The 23,144-nt window shown below is 38.6% G+C and overlaps 2 protein-coding genes across 11 annotated transcripts in view; one reads left to right on the top strand and one right to left on the bottom strand.

Annotated features, from left to right (window-relative positions):
• tutl (immunoglobulin superfamily member turtle) overlaps positions 1 to 23,144 on the top strand; it is a 302,646-nt gene that overhangs the window by 97,330 nt on the left and 182,172 nt on the right. The gene's annotated exons all lie outside the window — the stretch shown is intronic.
• Positions 10,647 to 11,882, bottom strand: LOC143041077 (uncharacterized). Its single transcript, XM_076212760.1, has 2 exons — positions 11,688 to 11,882; positions 10,647 to 11,285 (listed from the first exon to the last, which is right to left on the bottom strand). Exons 1-2 carry the CDS (start codon positions 11,754 to 11,756, stop codon positions 10,860 to 10,862), a joined length of 495 nt encoding a protein of 164 aa, XP_076068875.1. The 5' UTR covers positions 11,757 to 11,882; the 3' UTR covers positions 10,647 to 10,859.

The raw sequence follows: 23,144 nt of genomic DNA, 5'->3' as shown, positions 1-23,144 counted from the left end.
CACTGCATATTCCAATCTTGGTCCTATCAAAGTGACTAGTATTTCCTTCATCATTTCTTCGTCCAGGTATGTAAATGCCACTTTGATTGTTCTTAATAAATTATAAGTTTCTCAAAAAATTTGTTAATATGTTTCTCAGGGGACATATTATTCATAATAATGACTCTCAGGTCCTTCTCATTTTCTATTTTTTTTTTATTTCTTCTTCCTCCAATTTATATGATCCCACTATTCTTTTTTTTTTTTTTTTGCTTCTTCCAAATTCCATTATACTACACTTCTTAATATTGAATTCCATCTCCCACTTCCTACTCCATTCCCATACTTTATTGAGATCACTCTGTAGCGACTCACAATCTTCTTCAATGTTCACTTTTTTCAACAATTTTGCATCATCCACAAAGAAGCTCATATAACTTTCAATTTCTTTATCCATAGCATTAATATATATATAGCAAACATTATTGGGGGCAGGACTGTTCCTTGTGGAACACCACATATCACTTCATCCCAATTAGTGTTTGTCTCTTATCACCACTCTCATTTTTCTTTCATGCAAGAAGTCTTCCATCCACTTCAGTAGTTTGTCCTGTATTCCTCCTGCAGTTTCTAATTTCTTAAGCAAGTTCTTATGTGGCACCTTATCAAAAGCTTTTTTCAGGTCTAGAAATGCACAATCAGCCCATCCATCTCTTTCTTGTATTACATCTATTAGCCTTGAATAGAAACACATTAAGTTTGTGACGCATGATCATCCTTCTCTAAATCCAAATTGCCTTGGATTTAGTACATTGTCTTTTTCCATATGCCTTACCCATGTAATTTTGATCATCCTTTCACAAATTTTAGCTATCATACTTGTTAGAGTGGTCTATAGTTAGTAGGGTTTTCCTTGTTTCCCCCTTTATATATTGGTACTATATTTGCTCTTTTCCAATCTTCTGGAACTTTTCCTTCTTTCAATGAACTGTTTATTAGGCTATGTATTTTGTCTGTTAGTTCAATCCTGCATTCTCTGAAAATCCAGTTTGCCATTTCATCTGGACCATGCGATTTTCTGACATCAAGATTACTCAAGTGATTCATTACTTCTTTCCTTGTTACTTCTATCTTTCATAGGGGGGACTTTCTCTTCCCATTCGATATCTCTAGGTTGTATGTTCTCCCTTGGGATGAAGTGATTAGTGGAGTTCCACAAGGAACAGTTCTGGCCCCAATAATGTTTGCTATATATATTAATGATATGGATAAAGGAATTGAAAGTTATATGAGCTTCTTTGTGGACAATGCAAAATTGTTGAAAAAAGTGAACACTGAAGAAGATTGTGAGTCGCTACAGAGTGATCTCAATAATGTATGGGAATGGAGTAGAAAGTGGGAGATGGAATTCAATATTAAGAAGTGTAGTATAATGGAATTTGGAAGAAGCAAAAAAAAGAATAGTGGGATCATGTAAATTGGGAGAAGAAAAAATTAAAAAAGTAGAAAATGAGAAGGACCTGGGAGTCATTATTATGAATAATATGATAAGAAACATATAAAAAAAAATTTTTTAGAAACTTATAATTTAATAAGAACAATCAAAGTGGCATTTACATAGCAGGACGAAGAAATGGTGAAGAAAATACTTGTCACTTTGATAAAACCAAGATTGGAGTATGCAGCAATGACATGGTCACCAAGTACAAAAAAAATGTATAACAAAACTTGAAAGAAAACAAAGAGCAATTATGAAATTGGCACCAACACTCAGAACTATCATATGAAGAGAGACTAGCAAAACTTGAGCTACAGACATTAGAGCAAAGAAGAGAGAGAGGAGACTTGATAACTATTTATAGATTGACGAGTTAAGCACCGTATGAGGACGGAGCCTTTATTTGTGAAACGTTTCGCTTATTACAGCTTTTTCAAGTACCTCGATGTTGTGACAATTTTCATGAAAATAGCAACTGCTATTTTCATGAAGAAAAATGAAATTATACAATCATGAAAGGCATAGAAACTATTGATAGAGAGGATCTAATAAAATGGGATAGTAGAGATACAAGAGGACACAGAAAGAAAATCAATAGAGACAGTTATAGAAGAGACCTGAAAAAGAACAGCTTTTCCCACAGAGTAATAGACATTTGGAACAAGTTAGATGAGAAAGTGGTGTGTGCAAAAACAATACACGAATTTAAAAACAGTCTAGATAAAACAAGATATGAAGACGGGACACCATGAGCATAGCTCCCCTTCCCATAAAATACGAGGTAAATACACACTTCCTCAATTGGACACCTGCACACGATTTGTTGACCATTTTCAGAATTATGAAAGGGATGGAAGTTCTTGATAGAGATGACCTACTAAAATGGGACAAGAGGGAAACAAGAGGACATGAAAAGAAACTAAAGAAAGACAGTTACAGAAGAGACCTGAAAAAGAATAGTTTCCCACACACAGTGATCGATGTCTGGAACAAATTGAACAGTGAAACAGTGAATGCCAGAACTATACATGATTTCAAGAAAAAACTGGACGTGGAGAGATACAAAAATGTGTCACAACAAGCATAGCTCCCGTCCCATAAAATACAACTAGGTAAATACACAAATACCCTCCTCATGGACAACCACATGAAAATTACAAGAACACAGTTCTATGCCATAACACAAAATGTGACACACCCATCTTACTTCATCTCTCACACACCTCCAGCAGAATGTATAAAAAAAAATACTCAAACATTTACAACAATCTGCCACCTGTACCTCCACACTCAAATCATTAAACAGGCTCTCCAAGACAGACCTCTAAACTACACTAATATATATATATACAGACGCTCCTCTAACGTTCATTCGTTTGACGTGTTTTTCAATTTTACGTTTGAACTGACGGTAAAAAAAAAAATTGTACAAAAATTTTTTTTTCGTGATTTTTTTAGTTTACCGCGCTCTCCGTAGTTTAAACGATACTTGCACACGACGCTGCATCCATTGTTTACATTGCGCAGACGACAAACTGAAAATGCCTTGCCTCCTCCTCCCCCACCATCTCAATTTATGTTGCTTGAATTTAATCTATTTGAAATTAATGTTATTATTTTACAATGTTATGTGTTTAATTAATGATTTAGGGGTGTTTTATAAGATACGATAATAGAATTTACCAATGTACAGTAACAACTTACGTTCGGCCGTTCAGAACGTAACTAAAACGTAAGTTGAGGAGCGTCTGTATATATATATATATATCAGGTAAGAAGCACATTAGCACACTTATGTTTAGGACATCCTCCAGCACTGAAACAGCACCAATATAAAATAGGCCTAGCCACGGATTCAAACCGCCCTAGAAATGACAACCACACAATCAATCAAACTGCTGCCCCTGGTGTCTCTTGCAGAAGACCTGCAGCCTTCAGGAAACCAACAGCAACCCCCAGACAAGATCATAAGTCACTTAGGGAAGAGATATTGTGTTGTTGTCTAGGGATTGTTAGCATGGTGTAATGTAGTATGAGGTATGCTGTGCCCTCTGAGTGATGGGTACATGTGGGGTAGGAGTGCCAGTATGGTTCTTGTTTGGTGTGAGAGGGTTTTCTCTCTGGGGTTGTCTGGGAGCTGTTGTTGAAGTATCAAGTTTTGTGGTCTTTCTTCAAGGGCTTGCTTAGTAATTGAGTGTATATGTTTCTGTGTGGATGTTTTGTATGGTATAGGTGGTAGGTTGTTATAGATGTTTGAATAATATGCTGTTAGTGTAGATTTTTGTGTCATTTACTTGTGAAATGTAATGTGAAGGGTGTGTTGTGTGATTTTTAGGGTTATGGTGTAATTTTGTGTTCTCATCATTTTCATGACAATCAAACGGTTTCAAGGAAAACTACTGTACCAGCACTCTGCTCACAAACATCACACAACAGACACTCAAAGGATTCAGTAAAAAAGCCCCACCAGAGAGAACAGTTATGGTTTGGAAAAAATATAAATATAACAGTTGACGTACCCAGAGACATACTATCCAAAAAAATCATTGAGACAGATATCTATAATAATGACAAGAAGTGGTTAACCAACTTCATAGCAGGAAGACATTGTAGAATAACCCAAAACCACTACATCGTGTATGAAAAGACTATACAGTTGAGTCTTTCAAGGTGCAATACTTTCACCATTACTGTTCAGTCTCTTCTTGAGTGATCTACCTACTCTGAACTAGAATTAAATACCCATGTTCTCTCAGGTACAGAAGACTTGACACTAATTACCCAGTTTAGTAAATGGCCAAACCCTTTCCATTAGAAAGGAACTGAAAAATTCTGGGTCTAACATTTGATACCCATATGATGTTCAGCTCACTTATCAAGGACTGGACAGTAAAAATCAAAGTCTGTGCTTCTCCAGCACAGACTTGGGAAAGAAAAAAAAATCTATAAACAGTTCAGAAGTCACCCTAGAATATGCCTCCACAGCATGATTCCCAACTATCAACAAATCTAACATAAACAATTTACAAACACTGCAAAATGGAGCACCGAGAGTAATAATAGGATCACCAAAACCACTGTATAGGACACCTACATTCAGGAACCAAAATCCTCCCAATAGAACATCATACACAAATGACAAGAACACAGTTCTACACCAGAACCCTAAAGAATACACACCCTTCACACTACAACTCATAAGCACCACTAACAGAATGAAGAAAAGAAAATAGAGAAAAATAACACCTGCAGCATATTACTCCAACACCTACTACCCAAACCACACAATAACATATTCGTACCCTGATAGCTAAACAAACCCTTCAAGAAAGATCCCTCCCCCAACTCAATACTCCAACAACCCCAAGATATGTCCCGTAGCAGACCCTCCCTTACCAGACTAAAACCACACTCCCATGCCTGCACTCAGGACACTGTCATTAAGATAGTACCAATACAGAATAGGCCTGGCCACAGATTCAAACAGCCCCAGATGTAACCACTACACTGAAGACACAGAACACTTCATACTACTGTGCCCCACACAATCCCTAAAAAACAACACTATATCTCTTCTCTAAGTGACTTATGGTCTCAACTAGTCTGTTGCTGGATTCTTGGAGGTCATGGGTCTTTTACAAGAAAAATCAGGGGCAAGAGATTGATCACGTGGGGTTCTTTTGGAAGGATATTGGTTTTTGTATGTAGTTGTCCAATTGGTGTGGTTTTAGTGCATCCTATTATTACTTGCAGTGTTCCATTCTGTAGTCTTTGTAAATTGCTGGTTTTCATTTTGCTGATTGTTGGGAACCATGCTGTGGAGGTGTAGTCAAGGGGTTCTTATGAATTGCTTATAGATGGTTATTAGAGTTTCTCTCTTTTGTCCAAGTCAATGCTATTAATGTTCGTTTTCTTGTTGATCTTTCATATGTGGGCTGAAAGTCATACAAGCATCCAGTGTGAGGCCTAGATTTTTTTTTTTTTCAATGAAAGGATTTGGCCTTTTAAGTGAGTAATCTTGCTGTTGATTTCTGGGGTGAAGTTTCCATTTTTATTTTTGAGCCATTGTTCCAGTCTTTTCAAGTAGGTTTGGGTGTTCTTTGTTGCTAATTTATATTTACTGCGCTAGGTTATTGCCAAGTCCTCTGCTTATGAGAGAGCACTGATGTTTAGTTCTGGTAATGGAGTTAGATCACTCATGAAGAGACTGAACAGTAATTGCAAAAGAATTTCACTCGGAGAGACTCCATTGTGTAGTCTTTTTGTACCTGATATTTGGTTGTTTTGTGTTACTCTGCATTGTCTTGCTGCTAAAAACTTGGTGAGCCACTTCTTGTCATTGTTATGAATGTGTCACAATGATAATTTTGAATAGTATGAGTGGTACCTTGTCAAAAACCATATATGTATGGCAACTGTACCGGTTCTTTCTGGTGGGACTTTCTAGAACTTGTGTGATGTTTGTGAGCAGTGTCGGTAGCATGTTTGTGAGCAGTGTCGGTAGCATGGCCTTCCTTGAAACCATGTTGGTTGGAGGAGGTAGGTAGCTCTGATTTGATTCTTGCTGTTATCAGCCTCTCCATTAGCTTGGATATTGTGGATAGTGAGATTGGTATGTATAGTGCAGGGTTTTCAGGAACCACCACACAGAGCACCTTATACATTGTCCAACACTAACAATCTATTGACAGCATAACACTATAACTTTCCCAAGTCACTTATGAGCCAGCAGAGCCCTTTACCAGGTAATTGGGGACCACAGATCTCCTGCAATAGAGATTGATTGACAAATTTGAGATATGGATTTTTTTTCTCAAATAAAAGAATATAGCTTAGACATGTTGTTTGTTTGGCAAATGTAGTTAGGGTTCTGTTTGCAGTAAGATGTCTGTAGGCTGTGGCATGTTCAGAATCCTGTTTGAAGGTTTAAAGGGGTGATAGAGAAGTATTCTAATTTTCATGAGAGTTGGAAGACATTTTCCCCTAATTTACTTTTATTAGTAGTATTTATCCTCCTCCCACCCTCAAGGGACTTGTATCTGCCCTTCATGTGGTCCAGAACAGATTGGGTGGTAGTTGTGTTTGTTCCTCCTCTGGTTTAGGGAAGGGGATAGTGATGGTTTCTCTTCAGGCAGTCAGAAGGGCACCTTCCTTCCATATTCTTTTAACCACTTCAGTATGAGTCAAATTCTTGCGCACAGCATTGGCTGTTATGTATAATGCATCATGCTACTCGCATTATAAAATATAAAGTCAATGCTGTATTACTCATTCTCTTTTACTCTAAGAACATAATCAGTTCACAGAATCCACTCAAGTACAACTACAGAAAAATATATATATAATCAAGACGCAGACATCGGCATCCTCATGTACCCACTTGTGCCTCATGACAACTGGTTAAAGAGGTCTAATGTGAGGGATGTTGCTCTTGGGTGTAGGTGTCAGAGTATATAACCTGGGGCTGGGGCAGTTTTCTTACAGTGAGTGGGAAGTGTAGTATTGTCTTTGAATGGATGGTTTAGTCTCTGGAGGTCTGTGAATTGAGGGTAGTTTTTTGGGACATGAATTGGAGTCTGTGATTTGTGCGGCTACATGTTAGGAAGTATGTTTGCTATTGCCTCAACTACTTGTGGTGAATGTACCATTGATTTGGAGAACAGCAGGGGGATGTCAGGGTGTTTTGCCGGAAAACTCTTAGACAATTTTTTTTCCACATTTTGTAGGAGTTTATCACTGACATTCATCAAGCTAGTGCTTCTGCTTTTTTAGGATATATAATTTTCTTGGGTTGTATGTTTTTGAAGTTGGAAGGCCATCTTTGCTCTGTAGGCTGTGGTGCAATCCAGATTCCACCAGGTGACCATAGCTTGATGGAGATAAGGTTTTTGGGACTGGTAAACCCCATCACACACATGTGACACTTTAGAGTTCGTTTGAGTAGAAACAACTATGGTTACAATCTTTAATTATTTTAATCTCCAAATGTCAAATCACCCTTTTGTCATGTATTGAGAAGCTAAATGACAAACTGTTTAGGTTTAACTTCTTAAATACATCCTGTACAAATGCTCTAAGGAAATTTAAAGTACAGACGCTTAGAGTCTACTTGCGTTCATTCGTTTTACATTTTTTCGATTTTATGTTTGAAGCGACAGTAAAAAAAATTGAGTGAATTTTTTAGTTTAGCACGCTCTCCGTAGTATGAGACGTTCAAACGATACTTACGCATGACGCTGTGTCCATTGTTTACATGGCACAAACGACAGACTGAATGTGCCTTGCTTTCCTCCTCTATCTCACTTTGTTGCTTAAATTTAATTTATTTGAAATTAATGTTATTATCTTACAATCTTATGTTTATAATTAATGATTTAGGGGTGTTTTATAAGATACGGTAATAGAATTTATGGATGTATAGTACAGTATGAACGGTTATACATTACTGGAACGTACAGTAACAACTTACGTTCATTTTCACGTTACGTTCGGAACGTAAGTTGAGGAGCGTCTGTACTGTAAACAGGTTTTCAAATTCACAACATTCAACAAGAATCTTGAATGTGTGACAGGGGCTTAAAGTGTGCTGCCAAGTTTTGTGGTTTGCGAGATAAGCTGATGTTATGACAGTTGTTGGTTAATCTTCTACTGTTGTGGTTGTATAGTAGCTGTTTGAAACATTTCCTAGTTTGTTCAAGAAAAGGACCAAGGTTGTGCAGGTGGGAGGAACCTATAAGGAGTGTATGAAGTGGGAAATGGTCACTATGGTGCAGGTTTGGTATTACCAACCATTCACACTTAAAGAGGAAATCAGTTGTGCAAGAACATAGATTATATGCAAAAGGCTGTAGGTTGGTTTGTGTTGTATAGCGATTTGATATGAGGTTAGATTTGCCTCATGGGGTTCTGGTGGCATCTCCCCTAAAGTGGTGTCTTGTGCCTAGTAGAAGATATGGCAGGATTAATTGGCTAAGATGTTGTTCTCTTGTTTCTGCCAGGGAGTCGGGTCTTATGACAGGAAGAGGGAGATTACGGGTGGGTGGTGGGAAGGAGGGATTACATTTGTTCTAAGAGGGTGCAGTGTGCTGCAGGTAGTGAAGGCTGTGCAGGGGTTCCTGGGTTCTCTTGGCAAGCTTGTTGGGAGGAGAGGTTTGTCAGGATTATGGATTGCATTGCTTTTTTGAGTAAACTATTCCAGGCAAGGGAACCTTACTTTAGCTCAGACATCTCTGTTCCAAGTATCAAAGACTGAGGATTTTAATTCATAGTGGAATGTTGTGCATTGTTTTGGTCTCGCTGTGTGCATTTTGTTGGGTTTAGGCATAGCGAGTAATGTGTATGGACCCAAACAGTTCACACTACTTAGTAGACAGCAATATCATTGCTTGATGCATCCAAAGTGTTGGTAGTTGAAACAGCTGAGCTCTTCATATGCAAGTATCCTAATGGGAATCAATCTCAGGGGGTACCAAATGGTGGTAGGGAGTCGTACTAGAGGAAGAAGTCTGAAGCAATTCCTAGCTCCCCAGATGCCAAAAGTTTGAGTTGTTTAATACTACATCTGTTGGGATTTTCCTCTACTGAAGAAGTTTCCCAGTAATAGCTAGAATAACTTGGTAAAATATAGATAAAAGGGTAGCCTAAGACCTTGAGAGCTTTGAAGGGAAGATTTAAGAACATGAAAGGGCGAGTACCGTCAAGATTCAGATAATTGCTCAGTGTTAAGTGAAAACTTGATTTCTTAACATGGGTTAAATTATAAAAAAAAAAAAAAAAAATCCTACATCCGAATCAAGATCTTTGAGACTTATTTCCCTACTGCCGATCTTCAAAATACCTATTTAGGTTAACCCTGATACTACAGAGTAGGCCCTTATCAATTTCAACTCTTGCATTTTCGCAAAATGAGCTGACAAACGGCAAGCGCCCCCCTCCTGATACTACAGATAGATTACATAGAAACAGTCCCATACATTACACAATAGTCGAGCAATTCTTCCCAGAGAAATCTATTAAGGGCCCCAAGGACTAGCCAGTCATTATGGTTACTTCCAGTCCATAACCTAAGGCAACCAGTTATTCCATGTTTGGCAAAGCTGGAATTTAACTGAAGGTACATAAAGTTAAACCTTGTTCTACCGAGTTTTCTTATTGTATATACAGTTCATTACAACTGTGCCTATGTTAGTCTTGCAGTTTTCAACAATTAAGTTACTACACAATGCAACATTTAGCTGCACTAAAATACCCAATAGAACATCTATGGCACCCAAAAAACGATACACACTGCACATGGTAACAGTGAAATGCTTAGGCTACTCAAATTGCGTAGATAAAATACAACTTCTCAGGAGCACATGGCAACAGCGAAATGTTTAGGCTACTCAAATTGCGTAGGTAATGCCCCCCCCCCCCGTCCTTGCAGGTTTGCCGATGTTCAAAATTTCCCAGACACCACTGACAGTGATACAAACAAATTTACATATGTATAGATATTACACACTATGAACGAGTGGCTTGGATATTGGACATGGCACCCAACGAGCGTTGCTCCTCCCCTGTACACTAAGATTAGGTAAACATTGTTGTATACCGAAGCATCTATACAAATCGCCCACGAACAAAACTATTAAACCCAGTAACAATCATCCTAACGATATAGCCTCGACAGACCACGTGCCTCAAGATACAATGCACCTTTCAATGGTCTATCTGTACAATTACGGTAAAGTTTGTGACCGTAATAGTTGGCTATTAGTTACTCGTATTTACGGAAGTGAATTTTGCATTCGTAAGTAGTCTTCAATTCATTGTGATCAGTTCAAAAGGTTAACTTTGTTGGAAGCTACATTATGTAATTTAAATAGTTTCACATGCCCCAGGATTGAGCATGTACATTTGTATTTAATAGTTACATCAATTCATTAAGATCCAACGACCATCTGCACCCACGTTCACTTACCTGTGTTACATTACACTTTTTACCCACGATCAACTTTGCAAATAGTTTACTTTGGTAGACATGCTACAAACAGCAGTTCCCATGAAAATCCATGTACACCTTTCAATTTGCAAATACCCCAATGTAACTGGCTAGGCTCGTCAGCAAATCTAATTTTGTGCACACATCTTTACTCCTTCCAAATCAGCTGGATAACAAAACAAAGTATAGAGTCTCACGAATTTTATTGAAACAATTGGAATTGGGAATAAGGATGGGGATGTCAACGAAATTGCGCTGAATATCAGTACTCGGCGTCGACACTGATTAGGGTAAAGGCAGTTTTTCCGTGCAGTACATGGTAACCGGCGTGGGCGTCTCTGCCAAGATTACTTTAGGCAATTTTATCTACCGGTACAACTGCCGAAATTCCAGGAATGTTTAAAGTTGGCCACAATTGGCAATCATTACCTTACGCGCTGGTTTTCCATTCGGGGATCCAAAGCTCTCAATTGACTTCACAACATTTTCTCCTTCCACAACACTTCCAAACACGACATGCTTACCATCCAGCCAAGGTGTTTTCACAGTGCAGATGAAAAACTGGGAACCGTTAGTACCCGGTCCAGCATTTGCCATGGACAAGATCATGGGGCCGGAATGCCTCAGTTGGAAGTTCTCGTCCTCGAATTTTTCCCCGAAAATTGACTTCCCTCCAGTTCCATCACCTCGTGTGAAGTCGCCACCCTGGATCATGAAGTTGGGAATGATGCGGTGGAAGCAGCATCCTTTGTAACCAAAGCCCTTCTCACCGGTGCAAAGGACACGGAAGTTCTCAGCAGTCTTGGGTACAACGTCCTTTCTCAACTGGAAAAGGAAAAACAAATTGGCAGGCGATTTTGGGCGTAGTTACAGTATGCTTCAAGAATAATTCAAAATCAACGATATGCTCACTATACCGCCAATATATGTAGTACGTTAACCATGTGACCACATACGAAGAACGGGTGTGGCAAGTTAGTGTTACCAACATAGGCTATGCTCAGTCGTGCGAGCGTGGGTTGACACGCCTGTAATTTCTCGTTCACATATAACTCTTAGTAACACTTGTATGCTATACTTTATAGAAATTTTCAATTCCACCATCCAATATATGTACTTGCTCGCTGTCGCAATCAATACCGGCACAACCTAGATAGTGGCAGTTGGGAACAGACGGCATAGGCAATGCGGTTTTGACAGTTAACACTTAATATCCTTTTGACTTACCTCCATGACAACCCGGCCAAGAGGCTCTCTGTCTGCGACAACGTCGAAAAAGACGAGTGGTTTACTCATTTTGGATATGGTGTGGAAATAATGCCTTCACCCAGAATCAACACCTTCCCTTCTTGGACACACTCGGGAAGTGAGCTACTGAGCTTGCTGACAGTGGCTGCTAGGGCGGCGCCGCCGCTAACCGCACTACGCACGCGTAGGAATACATGTTCAAGTTGATAGATTTTATTTTATTTTGTTTTATTTTATGTTATATATCATTGGATGACTACCATCCATAGATTTTTCATAAATAAATTTAGTTCTTTTTTAAATTCTTACAGTTGATATGTAAAAAATGTGTCATATAACTTCATACACACAAACTGAAGCAAAAGCCTTGTGGGGAGAACAATGTCCGCCATGAAACGTAAAGAGAATATAAAATATATTTATTACTGAATGTGAATCATTTATTATGACAAAACTGTTTCGAAGTAAACATTGTTTTATGTGTAATTTTATCTGATATTTGTATACCCAGATTATTAATTTCAAAATTATGGTAATACAGGGACTAATCACTTACACAACCAATCACAAAGAGGATGGGCGGATGATGTGGCTTTTGGTGCATGATTGGTTGTGGATCTAGCGGCAATTTCAAAGTTTCATTTTATAAAATTTACTTAAATACTATATTTTTATAATGATACTGGCTGGTAAGACATTTTTTCGATACAGCTATTTGTATATTTTAATCAGTATGATATATAATCAATACCTGATATTATTCATATGAGAAAACTATGTACTACATTGTAACTAGGGATGTGGCAATGGTTTAAAAGACATACGTTAGAAAATGTGTATTTAGTGTAGGAGTAACTTTGATATTTGATTTCTATCCTATCGATTTCATAGCTGAGGATGTGTTTTAACGAAAAGATTAAAGCCAAGGTCAGTAGACTACCTTGGGCTAGAACTAGAGCCAAGATGCACTCAACGGACTAGTCGATTGGCGTACTGTATTTTTTTCTATTGTCAGATAATTTATTCACTTAAAATACATCACAACAGGGAAGGGGAAATTATAACTCATTTTCAATCCCTTATAAGGGTATTTCATTCAAACATAATCCTCACACTAAACAGGATACATATTTATTAGAAGTTAAAAGAACAATATTGGATTCATGCCTGGACTAGGAATCGAAAGACAATTGTATGGTGCTTGAAAGATTTTTTTCACAGTACATGGGGTGACAGAAGGGTCATGATGAAAAGATGAGGCCAGCCTTAGATTGTATTTTGATATTTTCGTCATTCATATACTCTGGTGTCAAGAAATGGGTGTAGCCTAGAGCAATTGCCGAGTACGAATATTGGGCAGTTAGGCAAGGATATCATGGGTGTTTTTTGTTTCGTTGACAATAATTCTTCCTTGAGGAGAGTATTGCACTGAAGGAGTGGAATTACAGATGGTAAAAGAGAGAATTAGTAGTAAAAGATGAGATGTCGGATTGGAGAGGGGCGGCTAGTACGAGTTAAGCACTTAATTTTTACTACTATTATTTTTTGTTTTTATAGATTTCCGAAACATGCGTATTTTAATGCACGATATGCCACATCTACTTCTTTTATAAGAATGCTAATGCCGATTGCTTTATACAGCTTGATAATACTGAACAAACCACAACGAACTTATGTCGTCATGGGAAAATACGCCAAACCAGCACAAGATTCACACACACACACACACACACACACACACACACACACACACACACACACACACACACACACACACACACACACACACACACACACAAAAAAAAATTGGATCAGGTCCCATGGATCAGGTCCTTTGTGGGCTCAGTGCTCTTATTCATGTGGGTAGATTTTGATCACGAGTTCAACACGTGATCACATGCACATTGGAACAGCGAAGAGAGGTGATTTGATAGTGACATATGGAAGGGAAAAACTAATAGCAAATAAAAAAATACAGAGGAATTGTTATTATGAAATGAACGGAAAAATGACAGAAAAAATAGTCATTGCCTAAAAGATGTCGGGAAAAAAAATCCACGCAAATGCGTCAATTTGTGGAACAGTTTACATGAAGAAATATCTAGGCCAACAGCATAAATGGTCACAAGACAAAGTTTGAGTTCCAACCCCGTATACTACATTTAGGTAAATGCATGGAAACATAGAAACTTGATTTCATGATAATTTCTTAACCCGCATAATAAATGTGTTCATACAAATATAAGAAAAGACTATCACGTATCTACTTAACAAGAAATGAAACTATCATGTAGGAAAGGAGGAAAAAAACTACGAGTAGATAGTACCGGAGTCACAGATATTTAAGTTGTCAAAAACAAAATAGTGACATTACACTTAGTCTACATCTATGAAGATTAAGAAATGCCAGTGGGGAAGAGATTGTACTATAAAAAGTAGATAAATTGGGATTGCTCACGGTGGACGATGAAAAAGAGCGGGATAACTGCTGTCTGAAAAGTGTGAACAAAATTGACAAAGAATATCTTTTAGTGTGGAGCGAAATAATATCAAGAGGGCATGAAAGAAACACAAGGATACGGAGCATTTGAAGTATATAAGATATAGTTTATGTACAAGTATGAACTTGTGGAATCAATTGAAGAAGCAGTACGTGCATCAATATATGTTATTTAAAGAATGACAATTGCAGGCACAGGCGTATCCTGTGTCCTGTATACTACAGTTAGGTAAACACACACACACACACACACTGTATATGTGACACACACACACACACACACACACACTCGGTGGCGGATTGGTAAAGCACTGGCCTCACAGGCCAGAGAACCGGGGTTCGATTCCCCGGCCGTGCGGAGATAAGTTGGGTTTGTCTCCTTTCACGTGTAACCCCTGTTCACCTAGCAGTGAGTAGGTACGGGACGTTAGTCAAGGAGTTGTGACCTTGCTGTCCCGGTGTGTGGTGTGTGAGTGGTCTCAGACCTACCCAGAGATCGGCAAATAATGAGCTCTGAGCTCACTGCTGTAGGGTGGTGTCTGGCTGTCTCGACAGAGACTGCAGCAGATCCGAGGTGAACAGATCCGAGGTGAATACACACACACACATACACTTGAACTACAGACATTAGAACAAAGGAGAGAGAAAGGAGACTTGATAACTTTATAGAATCATGAAAGGCATAGAAACTATTGATAGAGAGGATCTAATAAAATGGGATAGTAGAAATACAAGAGGACACGGAAAGAAAATCAAGAAAGACAGTTATAGAAGGGACCTGAAAAATAACAGCTTTCCCCACAGAGTAATAGACATCTGGAACAAGTTGGACGAAAAAGTGGTGTGTGCAAAAACAATTCATGAATTTAAAAACAGTTTAGATAAAATGAGATATGAAGACGGGACACTACGAGCATAGCTCCCCTTCCCGTAAAATACAACTAGGTAAATACACACACACACCTGGAACAAAGTGGACGAAACAACAGTGTGTGCAAACACCATATGAAAATTTAAGAACAAAATAGATGTTGCGGGATACAAAGACGGGACACTACGAATATAGCTCCCCTTCCCGTACAATATAACTAGGTACAACTAGGTAAACACACACACACACACACACAGTACCCAGTTCGAATCCTGCCCAGGGCCGAAATTATTTCGGTATCGCTGTGCCTCGGGTCGTTACTCTGACTCTCGTGGGCGGGGAATTGGGTGTGTGTGTGTGTGTGTGTGTGTGTGTGCAAGGTCATAGCATTACCCATAGATCGGACCTATGAGCTCTCTTCCAGGAGGGAAATAGCTGTCGATCACGAGTCCAACACGTGATCCAAAGACCAAGTGAATACACACACACACACACACACACACACACACACACACACACTTGGAATAGCCTAGAAGGTTAAATAGCTCAAGCTGACAATACATATATTCAAAATTAGACATGTTAATTGAAAATTAAAACTATAAACCAAGTTGGACATTTGGTTTTGAGGCTACATACATATACCAAAGGCCTTTTCTCCCTTACAAGGGAGGTAGCCAAAAAGAAAAAGGCATAAAAAACCATTCCCACCCATTCCATCCTTAAATACACTCCACTCCCCTCCACCCTCTACCTCTTATCTTGGCATCTCCTGGATGACGGGTCATCCCTGCATCTTGTCCACTGCCCTGGGTCAGAGGCAGTGTCGCAAGACACAGCACATCCACAGCAAGGCCGCTTCATTAAATCGGCGACCCCCCCTCTCCGTCCCCTCATGCAGAAAAGGAGAAGACGGGGAGAAATCACTTCGGGCTGCGTCAAATTTTTCTCACACATACTACTTCACCCCCCATCCCCCACCCATTCCACCTCATGCATCACAACATCATCCATATACAACCATTCTCCATTCACCCCTGTCTTCTGTCCTCTCCCGTCCTTCCTCAACAGACATTCCCCTCTTCTCCAAAGCCCCTTTCACCCCATCCATCCATCTCATCCTAGGTAGACCCCTCATGTATCACAGAAAAAAATGATGTGTGGCTCTCGTCCATAGGGGCGTCCCATGTAGACCCTAAAGTATGAAATGCATGCTACTTTGCCATAACAACATGCAGCCAATACTCCAGACGGGGAAGCTACATAGCTGCGTTAAACTGGAGAGTAGGAAACGGGTCCCACGCGCGGTGTTCCTTTCCTGTACAGTATACAACAATTGGGTAAACACACACACACACACACACACACACACACACACACACACACACACACACACACACACACACACACACACACACACACACACACACACGTCGGTTGAAGTGACAGCGAAGTTTGGAACTACAGGAAAAATTCAAGTTTCATCGATCTCAACAACGAGGGAGTACCTTTGTTGTATTAGTAGGGAAGGGGAAAGCTCGTAGTGTAGTGGGAAGGTGAAGAAAAGGGAGAAAGAGAGGGATTACTGAGGAAAATGGAAGGAAATGTGGAAGGGGACGAACGGGCCTCGGATCTTAGAAGGGGTGTAAACAAAAGGAGTGCAGAACACACAAACAAGGAAGCAGAGGTGTCAAAAGCAGAAATATAGATAATAGCAGCTCAGTGGAAAGAGAAGATAACTGCTTTTATGGATTTAATGAGGGAGGAGGTGACAGCACCCCCCGACTAGTAAATCTGGAGGAGAAACTAAAAAAAATGAAGCATGGGAGGTTAGGTTTAACCAATTAACACTAGTTACCCAAAGAGTTGATAAACTGGAAGAACTAAAGAAGGAGAATCAAAACATAACTAAAGAAACAGGAGAATTAAAAAGACAGTTAAAAAAGGTAAAACATGAGAATGAGGAATTAAAGAATAATAATAAAGAGTCCATAGCAAAAGAAACACAAGGTTGGAGAAAAGTCCAAGAGAACAACAAAATTGCATTTAGGGATATAGTGACACAACAGATGAAAGAACAAACTAAGGACACAGTTATTTAAGTGATGAGAGAGAAGGAGAATATAGTAAGAGACTCGGCGGACAAAAAGAAATGTATAATTATATTAGGGATGGAAGAGAAGCATAATCCAAATAGGACCACAAGAGTAAAGGAGGAGAAGGAAAATATAAACAAGATATTAGAAGAAGTTTAAGAGGATGGACAAGAAACAGGGAAAGAAATCGAAGAAATATATAGAATAGGAAAATACAATACACAGAAGACCAGACCAATTAAGATCAAATTCAGGTCACAAACGACAGCAGAGAATATCTTAGAAAAACAGGAAAACTAGCGGACAATGATCAATATAAACAGGTATGGATAAAAAGAGAAATGAATAAAGAGGAAAGAGAGGACGAGAAAGAAACAAAAAACAAACTAGAAGCTAAGAAAAAACGAGAAAAGAACAGAGTCAGAAAAAAAGAAATTCTATCGGAGAGTAGTGGATATGAAAGTGAGGAAATGGTTCATAGCAGAGAAAAACGGAAAGGAAACAGAAAATACAATGGAAGTAGCAGAAAATTAAGTGTCTTACACAAACATAGATGGCTTGATAACAGGCTTGAACGAACTGAATGATTATCTGAAGGAAAAAGAACCGGACATAATGGGAATTGTAGAGACAAATCTGAAAGGTCCATTACCACTCAACAGTGTAGGGCATGGTGCATATAATTATTGGATTAGAAACAGAGAGGTAAAACAAGGGGGTGGAATTATGTTCCTGACAAAGAAGGATATAAATGTGAGGAATATCACATGTGGAATGAATAGAGATGATTATGATGGAAGTGGAGGACAGGGATGGGAAGAGCAGGAAGTTTGTAGTAAATTATGTGCCTCCTAAAACGGCTTCGTGGGAAGAGAGAGAACACAAAAATATGTTAGATGACACAAGGATAACACTGAATAAGATAATGGAAGATGGAGGAAAAATAGTTATAATAGGTGACTTTGATTGTAAAGAAATCTGCTGGGAAGAGATGACAGTGAAGAATGGAGACGACCTATGGGGAAATGTACTACTTGATATGATTATAGAACATACAATGATGCGATGGATACAAGAGAATACTAGGTATAGAAATGAGGAAGAACCATTGAGATTGGACCTAATAATCACATCAGAATCCGAAATGGTGGACAAGATTGGAAATAAGACGCCAATAAGTAAAAGGGGCCACATATTGGTTAAACTGGAACTAATCGAGGAAAAATACACGAAAAAAACCGAACAGTATAGAAAAGGAAGATTGATGTATGGAAAAACAAATTTTGATAAAATAAGAGGATTCTTTAAAAAAAAAAAAAACACTGGGAAAGGATACACAAGGAGGAAACAACAGTAGAAGAGAAATGGAATATTTTGATAAAAGATTATAAAGGAGTGGAAAAGTATGTTCCAAGACAAAAGCAAGAAAAAGGATTTCTAAAGTGTTGGCACAGCAAAAGATGTAGGGAGTTAAAAAACAAAAGGGACAAAGCTTGGATAAAATGGAAAAAAGACAAAAGACCTGAAAATAGAAAATATATCCTAGTTATAAAAATGAATATGTACAAATGTGCAGAGAAGAAAAGAGAAAATACGAGAAAGATGTCATAGAAAAATGTAAAGATCAACCAAAACTATTTTACAGATTTGTAAACAACAAACTGAAAAACAAACAAAAATTAAAGAAACTACGACAAGGAGTTGAATACACAGAGGAAATAGAAATGACAGAAATTATGAACAAGCATTTTAAGTCGGTGTTTACGAGGGAGAACATACAACCTAGAGATATCGAGTGGGAGGAGAAAGTCCCTCCTATGAAGGAGATAGAAGTAACAAGGAATTAAATAATGAATCACTTGAGTAATCTCGATGTCAGAAAATCGCATGGACCAGATGAAATGGCACACTGGATTTTGAGAGAATGCAGGAATGAACTAACAGACAAAATACATAGTCTAATAAGCAGTTCATTGAAAGAGGGAAAAGTTCCAAAAGATTGGAAAAGAGCAAATATAGTACCAGTATATAAAGGGGGAAACAAGGAAGACCCTATTAACTATAAACCTGTCTCTCTTACAAATAAGATAGCTAAAAATTGTGAAAGAATGATCCAAATTGGATGGGTGAGACATTTGAAAAAAAACGTATTAAATCTAAGGCATTTTGGATTTAGACAATGACGATCATGCGTCACAAACTTAATGTGTTTCTATTTAAGGCTAATAGATGTGATACAAGAAAGAGATGGATGGGCTGATTGTGCATTTCTAGACCTGAAAAAAAAACTTTTGATAAGGTGCCACATAAGAAATTGTTAAAGAAATTAGAAACTGCAGGAGGAATACAGGGCAAACTGCCGAAGTGGATGGAAGACAAGTACGATAGCTAAAATTTGTGAAAGAATTATCAAAATTAGATGCGTAAGGCACTTTGAAAAAAAATGTACTAAATCCAAGGCAATTTGGATTTAGACAAGGATGATCGTGCGTCACAAACTTAATATGTTTCTATTCAAGATTAATAAATGTAATACATGAAAGAGATGAATGGGCTGATTGTGCATTTCTAGGCCTGAAAAAAGCTTTTGATATGGTGCCACATAAGAAATTGCTAAAGAAATTAGAAACTGCAGGAGGAATACAGAGCAAACTGCATAAGTGGATTGAAGACTTCTTGCATGAAAGAAAAATGAGAGTGGTGATAAGAGACAAACACTCTAATTGGGATAAAGTGATAAGTGGAGTTCCACAAGGAACAGTTTTGGCCCCAATAATGTTTGCTATATATATTAATGATATTGATAAAGGAATTGAAAGTTATATGAGGTTCTTTGCGGACGATGCAAAACTGTTGAAAAAAGTGAACACTGTAGAAGATAGTGAGTCACTACAGAGTGATCTCAATAAAGTATGGGAATGGAGTAGGAAGTGGGAGATGGAATTCAATATTAAGAAGTGTAGTAAAATGGAATTTGGAAAAAGCAAGAAAAAAAAAGTGGGATCATATAAATTGGGAGAAGATATTAAAAATGTAGAAAATGAGAAGGACCTGGGAATCATTATTATGAATATGTCCCCTGAGAGACATATAATTTTTTTTTTTTTGAGAACTTGTAAATTGATAAGAACAATCAAAGTGCCATTTACATACCTGGACGAAGAAATGGTGAAGAAAATAGTGGTCACTTTGATAAGACCAAGATTGGAGTATGCAGCGACGACGTGGTCATCAAGTACAAAAAAAAAAAAAAAATGTATAACAAAACTTGAAAGAATACAAAGAGCATTTACGAAATTGGCACCAACACTCTCAGAACTATCATATGAAGAGAGACTAGCAAAACTTGAGCTACAGACATTAGAGCAAAGAAGAGAGAGGAGACTTGATAACTATTTATAGAATCATGAAAGGCATAGAAACTATTGATAGAGAGGATCTAATAAAATGGGATAAAGATACAAGAGGACACGGAAAGAAAATCAAGAATGACAGTTATAGAAGAGACCTAAAAAAGAACAGCTTTCCCCACAGGGTAATAGACGTTTGGAAGAAGTTAGATGAAAATGTGGTGTGTGCAAAAACGATACACGAATTTAAAAACAGTCTAGATGTAACGAGATATGAAGACGGACACTACGAGCATAGCTCCCCTTCCAGTAGAATACAACTTGGTAAATATACACACACACAAATGTGAAAAATAATCTCAGTACCATAAAAACAAGCGAGATAAGGATAAGATCAGTGAACAATTGTAATTTAGAGAAGGATGGTTATCTGGCCAGCAGAAGTATGCAATACATTCGAGTTAGGTGTTTGGTGGGGAGGTTATCTCCCTGCTAATGATGAAAAGCTTACGTCATAGTCTTCGGTCTCAATGGTTTTCTGTTTGTTGGCTTTTGCAGTAGATTTGTTTTTTCTTCTTGGGGGGAAGATATAATCGTATAGTAACTGGACAATGACAAAGGTTTTTGCAGAATGATACTCACCATCCCAACAGTTATTAAACGCCCATAATTGTTGTCGCGGTGGATGATTTCTGTGTCCCTCATAAGGCATTATAAGGGATGCTTCTTCTCATAGGCATCGATGAAGTGTTGATGTATGGTTCCGTTATTACGATGAGATAGCAATCGTCTCCTTAATATCGTAATCGTATGGCCGACCTAGCTTATACCAAGGGGGTTTGCATGTCACTTCTGAGCAATTAGATCTGTAGACTACTCGTACTCCAGTTTCCGATTCCTTTGGTCCCCTCGGATACAGCGTGCTGTTCTTCATTACAACGGAGACCACCAGGTTAGGGCGGCTTTAGACTCTCAGTGAGATACTTTTATAGGTTTCCTAAGTGATACCCCATTGGCGAAGATCTTACGAGGGGACTCTGGTTACTGTCTGTAGTCCGTTCCATAACCTAACCTATGGTGTGTATATATATATATATATATATATATATATATATATATATATATATATATATATATATATATATATATATATATATATATATATATATATTAACAATGGGCTGGACTCAGGTGTGGAGTTCTTCTATATTCTATCTTTTGGTGCCTTTGATATATAATGTTACTTGAGTATCCATTATTCTTTAGTACTTGCCATGCACGTTCCAGTTCTGGGTGGACAGTTTCTTACTTATTGGAGTGGGAGAAGGCTCTCCTTATATATGTGCTACCGATTTACCTCTTGTATGAGTTTGGGTACTTTGCCTAAGCATTCACGTAACTCCCCACGTTGGTGGCCTTCGTGAAGACAGATGGCACAATGGTACCGCCTCCGCTTAACAAGGAGATCAAGGAAAGGAAAGGTCTTGTCTTTACTGTCTTCGATCTTTTCCCTTATAGGGCGGTAGTATGGCAAAACATGCAACCTCCCTTCACCCATCCCACGCCCATTTCTTTTTCTTTTTATCTTAAGTCCATGTGGATGAAGGGCTATTCCTGACTACCGCCCACTGCCTGGATCAGAAGCAATGTAGCAAACCACAGCACCTCCACAGCAGGGCCTGAGAGCCTAAGCAGGTTTACGCCCACCATTTCATTAGATTACTCTCGAGTAATTAGAGAAGATAAGGAGAAATCCCCACAGGCCTCGTCAATTGATCCAAGTACAATTTTTCATTCACACCCATCTCTTGCCCTTGTCCTTTCCTGCTCAACAGACATCCCCTTTTACCCAAGGCGCTCCCTCACCCCATCCATCCATCTCATTTCTCGGTCTTCCCTCTCAAGTTCACTTCAACTACTTCTTGCCTTTTTTAAGCCTTTCCTTATGCCCAAACCATTCAAGTATTCTTTGATCAACCCTATCTGCCAGCTCCTTTTCCACCCCCGATCTCCGCCTCACCCCATTCCTCGCTCTATCCATCATTGTAACCCCCACTATACTTCTCAAACACATTTAAATTCCTTCCTGGCTCCCTTATATTCCAAGTTTCCTTTCCATACAGTGTCAGAGGCAATCACCCCTTGACACGGTCTTCTCTTTGCACCCATCTCCAAATAACTATTTCTCATGACACTTCGTTACCCCCCATAATGGCTTGCTTCCTTAATTGTACAATTTACCTCCGCCCCAATTCCTCCGTCTCCTGCTACATGTACCCTAAATACTTAAAACTCCACTTCCACTAGCCTCTCTCTTAGACTTATATCCAACTCAGTGCCACCCTCACCCCTTGTAATACCATTACTTTCACCTTTCTCCCCTAACATGGCCCCTCGGAATCCGCCATTAACTGTCTTAGATCCTTCTTTGTCCCAGCCGCAAACGCAACGCAGTGTCATTCGCAAACAACAGCTGGTTCACTTCCCACTTCCCTCCACTCTCACTTTATTTTGCAATGTTTAGCACTGGCAGGGTGGTGAAATAATTTTTGCGTACGGAATCTCCAGGATTATTGCATGTTTGTTTGTGTGTGTGTGTATGTATGTATATATATATAT

Source organism: Oratosquilla oratoria, chromosome 30, assembly GCF_046742065.1.
Source record: "Oratosquilla oratoria isolate Oo_2021 chromosome 30, ASM4674206v1, whole genome shotgun sequence".
In the NCBI taxonomy this organism is placed as follows: domain Eukaryota; kingdom Metazoa; phylum Arthropoda; class Malacostraca; order Stomatopoda; family Squillidae; genus Oratosquilla; species Oratosquilla oratoria.
Note: the sequence above shows the minus strand (reverse complement) of the source record. Positions and strands in the feature narration are given on the sequence as shown.

What these genes read in the sequence shown, in the direction of transcription:
- LOC143041077 (XM_076212760.1), bottom strand. Translation starts at nt 11,756, where the DNA reads ATGAGTAAACCACTCGTCTTTTTCGACGTTGTCGCAGACAGAGAGCCT. An exon ending in TTGGCCGGGTTGTCATGGAG is followed by an intron (nt 11,286 to 11,687) that starts GTAAGTCAAAAG and finishes TTCCTTTTCCAG; the next exon opens with TTGAGAAAGGACGTTGTACC.